Genomic DNA, 7,433 nt, shown 5'->3' with positions numbered 1-7,433 from the left:
GCGTCCCTAGAGGTCAATTGATTAAATGAGACTCATTTGACCCACTTGAACTAGCCCGATTCATGGAACACATGGAGAAGTCCATCTACTTGAAGCATTTGTGGCCTAGTGAAACACTCTAGTAACATTAGAGTTACCAAAATAATTATTGTAAATCCTAAGAGATAAATATGAATAGAGTTTAGATCCCTTAGGACTCTCATCTTGTAGATAGACACTAATCGTAGCGTTGTTATAATTCAATCTATATCGTTGGATGTGAAGGAGCTCAATTATAAATAAAGGTCTTCCCCTTCATTTGTAATAGTCCCATTAATAGTAAAAGAATATATTTGAGAATATTTACTCAAACACCTTGTGTGCATTGCTTTCTTGTGTCATTTTTGTTCTTTCATTGCTCTTTCGGTTTGAGTTGCTTCCACTATATTTCGGTGCCTTAGAGAATGTCATAAGAATTCTCATCTTTTGAAAGTTATGTTGACTTAGGTGGATTTGAAGCAAAGAAATTGTCTAAGGCCGTGCTGTTTGCTAGACTTAAGTTCTTGCCCTGTAAGAATTGGTATTCGAGCTAAGGTTTCAAAGGCGCCAATTGAGATGAGAAAATAGTAAATGAGCAGGTTGAGCCTATAGAGACCCGTGGTAAGGCAAGAAAGCTAGCAGCTTGAGGGATATGCTGTCAGTTTTGGAAGACAAGGTTGCAAAACTTGAGGGCTCCATGGGTGATGTCTGTTTGGGATTAATTTGTATATTTTTATGCATTGTGTGATTTATACTTTAAGACACGAAAGAGTCAATCATGATAAGCCATTTTTTTAGAAATGATTATTTTAGGTTGTCTCCCCGAATTGAAACATTATCTTGAAATTTTAAATCTACAAGTTTGACATCAAAACCATAATTTTTGGTGAGCTTTTGAGCCTATAAAGCATATATATTTTTTGTGCTTATTTTATTTTTGGTTGCGAGAATGTCAACTTGATTTTTTTTCTAGAACTTGCTTTTGTTATACATGCCGAGACCACAATATTAATTTGATATACTAAGATGATATAGGCACTTATGATTTAACCCGCTTAACTTTTAAATAGTTTACCTGTTGAATTAACCCCTAGTAAACCTCGTTGATCCTAAGACATTTTTTTACTTATCATCTGTTCATGTTAACCCGTGAACCATATTAATTTTGTAAAAAGAAATTATTGACTCCCTTTTTATCGAGATTTGATTTGGTTAGTTGCCTGGCTATGTTTTATCATTTGTATTGTTGAATTTTACTTTATTCTGAAAAAAAAAGGAAAGAAAAGAAAAAAAATGATTGAGCTTGAATCGTTTGTATAAAAAGCTCATATTCAATCTTTATTTCTTGTTGATGTAAATTATTTTAATTTAACAACTGATTTTTTTTGGTTTGGTAACTTATCAACTCGATTCTCGATTGTAACCAACTCTTCTGACCTTTTCTGTACCCTTAACCTTAGCCCCGTTATAACCTTGTAAAAACATCTTGATTGGTATATCATCTCGGTTTATAGTGGTGGAGATTTAATTTTCAAGCAAGCCTATGGTAATAACATTTCTAATTTGACCGTTGAGTGCATATTACTTGAACCTTAAACACTTTGAGTGCTTTAAGTGAACATTAATGAGGGTGTCAGTTCTTGTTTAGTTTGAATTTCAAGTAATTGTTTAGATAGGGAAGATTCCTATGTTTTATGCCTTTAAATTTTTTACTTAGATTACTTGTATTCTTTAGTGTCATTTTAGTTTGAATTTCCAATGCATGATTATATGTAGATTATCTTAAGACATTACTAATGAAAACAATGAATTAAGGGAAGTTAACTTGAATGTGGGTTGAGAATTTTGCTTAAAGACAAGCAAATGCTTAAACATATATAGGGATATTTGATAAGTGCTAAAAGTAGCATGTTTTAACCTTATTCTTAATGCGTTTTTAGGTGATTATTTAATGTTAATTGTGAATTTTATAATCCTAATCCTTTAAATTCATGTTTTATTGCTTAATAGAGCACTTGTGGAGCAAAAGGAGCGATAACCGAAGCATCGAAGCAAGCTACAAGAGCCATATTGGCTGAACAATTCCATACAGCTAGACCACACAGCCATGTTACCCACATGGGCATATGGTATGCCATGTCGATTTCATGGAATTACGCACCAAACAATGAAAGATCTCGATTTTTAAGTTCTTTAGGCATTCTAAGATGTATATATGACAAAAATAAGAAAATAAGAGAGAGTCGCCAAAGAATGTTCAAGAAAACAACTCGATAAACACCATTGAAGCCGACTTTGAAGTAGATTTATGTCAAGATTGAAGATTCCCAGTTGATTTCTTAGGAAGTTATCATGAGTTTCTTTGTTTCTTTAGGTTATATTGTATCTTGGATGTTTCTATTTCCAAGCATGAACTAATTTTCTAAATACATGGATTCTGTCATTTGATTTTTATTTTACGCAATAAATTCTTAGTTTCTTGTTCTCAATTATGTGTGCTTAATTCTTGGTTTGATATTTCTAGATTATTAATCCATGTTCGATATGCTTAAATCAATGGTTGAGTAGACCCTGTTTCATATTAGATTTAGTGTAATTGAATGGAATTGCATGCAATCCTACAAATAAGACTACATAAATCTACTGGATTAGAGTCAAATCTAATAGGGGAATCCATAGCATGAATTAATGAGATAATAGGAGTTTTATTAGAAAGAAATTTCAATTAATCAACATAGAGTTTGTTGCTCTTATGCTCGAAAGAGATATTAGCAAAATTTAGAGATTTCTACGGATCAAGGTGCTAAGTAAAGAAATTACGTAATTTAGATTGATAGTGACAGGTGAAATCTAGGTGAATTCTTTCCTGGGTATTGGTTTGCTTCTTGGTTGTTAATCAATTATTTTTGTGATTTATTTTTTTTCATGTTCATTAGTAATTAATTTAGTTAATTTTAGTTTTAATCAATCACTCGAAGTATTCAATTCAAATAATAGAAATACGGTAATTACCAGTACTTTTAGTCTTTGTGGGAATGATATATTTACTCACCGTAACTATACTATTAATTGATAGGTGCACTTGCCTTAGTCAAATTTTTAGTTAGTTTCGTGACACATCAAAGATGGAGGAATGATAGAAAGAACTTTTGAGGATTTATGATATGTTTTCCAAATGAAATTTCACTCCTATTTATAAGAATTGTCATGTCTTTTCATAAAAACATATTTCAATAGGTGTCTTCTCTGAATAATCACATATCTAAAAGAGACATAATTATTCATGTAATATCTCCTGATTAAACATAACTATTCAAATAATACTGTTTAAATAGTTATATTTTTTTATCAAAAATCAGGTGATATATCTCTTTATAAATAAACAAATTATGTAACTTTTGATTAATTACATCTTTTCATTTATAGTTATTGGAACACTATAAATATTAGAAAATATTCTAATAATATTTAAATATTAGTATTCTATAAATGCCAAGCAACACCATTCGTGACATGTCATCATAGATTGTAAAGTCATCTGTGACGTCATCCATTTGGGTGGTTTTTGTTATAAATGTTAACAATTTTATTAATTTTCTTACATTTTAAAACAAAGAGATTTAATTGCTTTTTATCTAGTAGAGAGACGGATTTTTGCCAAATTTAAACCCTAATACCTATTAGTATTTTTAAAATTTATTGTGGGTTTAAATCAATTTATATAAAATGACAAAAATGACCTCGTAATAATATTTATTATTTTATAAAAATAATTAATTATTAATTAAGTTGATGTCAAATTGACTCATGACACATGTTCAATCGAAGACTTAAATGTAATAACAGATGTTGTCGCCCATGATGTAAGTGAAAAAAATATTAAAATTATATTTATAAAAGAATTGATAATTAAATTATAGGTGAAATGATATAGTGTTTATTGTTAAATATTTTTTAGGCTTCAGTTTAAGGTTTAGATATTACAATTTTATTTATTTTATTTAAACATTTTATATAAAAAATAATAAAAAGTGAAAATATTATTATAAATAATATTAAATTCTTTAGTAAAAGAGGGTTTTCAATACTGTTGAGTTGAAATATAATATATAGTAAAATACTTTATATAATTTATTAATTATTTTTTTAACTAAAAAAACAAAGAGATAAATAAGTAGATAAACATACACTTGTCTTTCAAAGTTATCATTTAATTGAATCTCTCTAAATCATGTCCCCGAACTAGAGCTTTCATTGTGAAAAAACAAAAAAAAAATAAAAAATAAAAGAATCCTACCATGCAGCTTCAATATAGAAAGAAAACGGAGAAAGGGTCAATTTCCTTTTTAATAATTTGGAATTCCGCAAACTTCACCAGCTACAAAAGTGATCTTTGGATGCCAACAAAGTCAACAAAGAAATCACGCTTTATTAAGAACGTGGCTTTCATCCCCCATGGAGCAGTTGAATCCAAATTCCAAATCTCATCTTCGTCTACCTCTGAAGGTAATTGCATTCCGCATCAAATAAAGATGCAGCGTATATATTGGAAATAGATAAGTGCTATAAACTTTCAATAAAAATTATGTACAAGTTTCTTTTAACTATACGAGAGTTTGAGACTTGAAAACATACTAGATCAAAAATAATAAATTCTTAAAAAAATTATACCTAAACTAACATACATAATATATTAATAAAATTCAAAATAAGGTACAAACATTAGGGAGAGAAGTCTTTAATACTATCTCGATACAATCTTTAAACAAATTGCTTGACCTGACTAAATATGATCCAATCTACAAGATATATTGTAAATGAACCGTGCTTCATAAATACCCTATCATATTTCTAATATCAACAAGATTCATAGCAGAAAAATTTTGTTTCAAAAAATTACCAATACTAAGTAACAAATGTTTGTTCTTTTGTTGCGATCTCTTCCTTAGAATGATTACATGAGATAGCTAAGCAAAATATGAAATTCAAGCAACAGGTGTTTTCATGAGTGGTTTTGAATTCATTAGACCGAAAATCTATACGAATCGATTGAATTGATAGTTAAATTAAAGTTTTTTATTTTTTTAAATTTTAATGATTTCTTAATTAGACCGATTAGACCAATAAATTGGTGATCTAATCAATTGAACTAACAAATTTATTTAAAAAAACATTCAGCAAATGCATGTGTTGAACACAACAATCCATGTGTAATGCTGATCATTGATTTTGCTCCTATGACGTAGGGTAGATATTTTACAAGCAAAGAATGGTCGAGTTAGAGATGTTTTAGAACTTTTCCTCTTCTTGATTAAGCAGGGATTTTAATTTGCAAAGTGGGACAAGCAAGAATAGATTCATTTCCATTTATAAATTTGCTCATGCAATAGAGCCTGATCAAGGCAGCAATCACATTACATGTGGATTACAGTAACAAATGGAAAAAAGATTGAAGACATAGATATCCACAAGGCATAAGAAAGAGAATGTCATACGATACTGGCTTTATTGGTTAAGAGAACCTATCAATCATTGGTCTCAATCACTTGAAAGCAACCACATAATTCAAGTAATTCTAAATCATGAGCCAAGTATATATCTCCTGCCACCCTTCTTTGCTATATTTCTAATCCCAAACACATTAATTTACCATTAAATTAGAAGAAAAAAAAAACAAAGGGTTGTTGTTATTCACACTCCCTCTGTAATAATTAAAACCTAAAACAAAAATCCAATAATGGAGAGAGAGTATCATCCAGCAGCAGATGAAGCAATAGCGGAACAGGCACCTCAAACTCCAAGGAATAAGAAGAAGAATAAGATGAAGAAGAAGAGGAGGTTTAGTGATGAGCAAATCAGGTTACTCGAGTCGATATTCGAATCAGAGACGAAGCTGGAACCGAGAAAGAAGATGCAACTGGCGAGAGAGCTGGAGCTTCAGCCCCGCCAAGTAGCTATATGGTTCCAAAACAGAAGAGCCAGATGGAAGTCCAAACAAATAGAGCAAGATTACAACACACTCAAAGCTAATTACGAAAACTTGGAGTCAAGATTCGAGTCCTTGAAGAAAGAGAAACACTCCTTGATTTTACAGGTAGCCCAAGACCAAGATAACCACTTTCAGTGTCAGTCAGTTTATATAAAGAGAATGATAATAACTGTTGTTTCAATGGCAGATTCAGAAGTTGAGTGAACTGCTGGAGGAACCTCATAAGGGTGGGAAGGGTCTTGATGGAAGCAGCACGGGTGGTGGTGGAGGTTCAGAATATGGACAGACCAAGTGCGAGACTGAAGCTGAAGTGCAGCCAAGTTTCCAGCACAAGGAATGCCTGGGCTTGCAAACTGAAAACGAAAGAGGTGATATAAAGCAAACAGGGCAAGGCGGAGAAGAATTCCTAATAATGGACGAGTATAGGAACGACTCCCCAGCTTCACCTGACAAATTTTACGGGCTTCATTCGGTTGACATGTTCGATCATTCGTATATCAATTGTCAGTGGTTAAACTTTTGGACTTGACACTCCCTTCCCTTCAACAATATTTTCAATGTCTACCGGGGAACTCTCAACTTGGGGCTCCCTGAAACATCAATAGAGGCCTGGAAACATGGAAAGTAACCACTGACAATTTGTTGAGAAGAGGTATAAGTGTGGGTCATGGACTAATCTCTCTATGAATTTGCTAGAACACGACCAGGTAAAAGAGTTCAAGGGGATAGCAACTGGTTGTCACAGAGATGGATTTTTGAATTTCATTTTTAGATTTCTTTTTTTGTTGTGGTTATTTATCGATGTATGATATTGTAAATGAGGTTGTTCTTAATTTACACTTCAATGTTAGTCGGTCATTACCAACCTATTTGTTAGTATAAAGAGCAGGAGAGATAAAAGGAATTATTCTCAACAAATTTAATTAATTCATATAATCACCTTCAAATTCGTGGCTAAATTTCTGCCGACATGTTTCCAAGCCACCTTAAGAAATTGGAGAAGAAATGATAAAATAATCATAAGATGAAACAATGATGGTTATTTTAAGAAGAAAAAGACAAAAGGAGAGCTTTTTCTTTTCGTCCAAGTGACGTTTTAGGAAAAAGATGGAACTGAAGTCATAAAGTTAATTAGCGAATACGAGAAAACTTGATAAAAAAGCAAAGGCTCGATAACACGTTTCACCACCCTACTTATCATCTACTTCATGTATAATTACTTCATATATTATACATCATCTATGAGAATTAAACTAGAATTGTTGGCCCGAGGATTAAAATTGTTTAATTAATTATTTAATTTTATTATTTTAATAATATTAATATTATTATTATGAAAATCATTTTAAGATGATTTTTTAGTATAAAGCATGAAATCTGGGCTAAATTGGCCGAAAATTTTGATTTTTTTTTAAAAATAGGTTGA

The 7,433-nt window shown here is 31.1% G+C and overlaps 1 protein-coding gene across 1 annotated transcript; it reads left to right on the top strand.

Annotated features, from left to right (window-relative positions):
- Nucleotides 1–5,605: 5,605 nt before the first annotated feature.
- LOC107946228 (homeobox-leucine zipper protein ATHB-12) lies at nucleotides 5,606–6,865 on the top strand. The gene is made up of 2 exons (XM_016880467.2): nucleotides 5,606–6,112; nucleotides 6,195–6,865. Exons 1-2 carry the CDS (start codon nucleotides 5,756–5,758, stop codon nucleotides 6,534–6,536), a joined length of 699 nt encoding a protein of 232 aa, XP_016735956.1. The 5' UTR covers nucleotides 5,606–5,755; the 3' UTR covers nucleotides 6,537–6,865.
- Nucleotides 6,866–7,433: the final 568 nt, after the last annotated feature.

Source organism: Gossypium hirsutum, chromosome A08, assembly GCF_007990345.1.
Source record: "Gossypium hirsutum isolate 1008001.06 chromosome A08, Gossypium_hirsutum_v2.1, whole genome shotgun sequence".
NCBI classification, from domain to species: domain Eukaryota; kingdom Viridiplantae; phylum Streptophyta; class Magnoliopsida; order Malvales; family Malvaceae; genus Gossypium; species Gossypium hirsutum.
The sequence above is the reverse complement of the archived record's forward strand: the minus strand, read 5'-3'. Positions and strand labels throughout refer to the sequence as shown.

Excerpts from the sequence above, each read along its gene's own strand:
- LOC107946228 (XM_016880467.2), top strand. The coding sequence starts at position 5,756 with ATGGAGAGAGAGTATCATCCAGCAGCAGATGAAGCAATAGCGGAACAG. Across the intron at positions 6,113-6,194 it reads AACACTCCTTGATTTTACAG|ATTCAGAAGTTGAGTGAACT; the intron begins GTAGCCCAAGAC and ends TTTCAATGGCAG.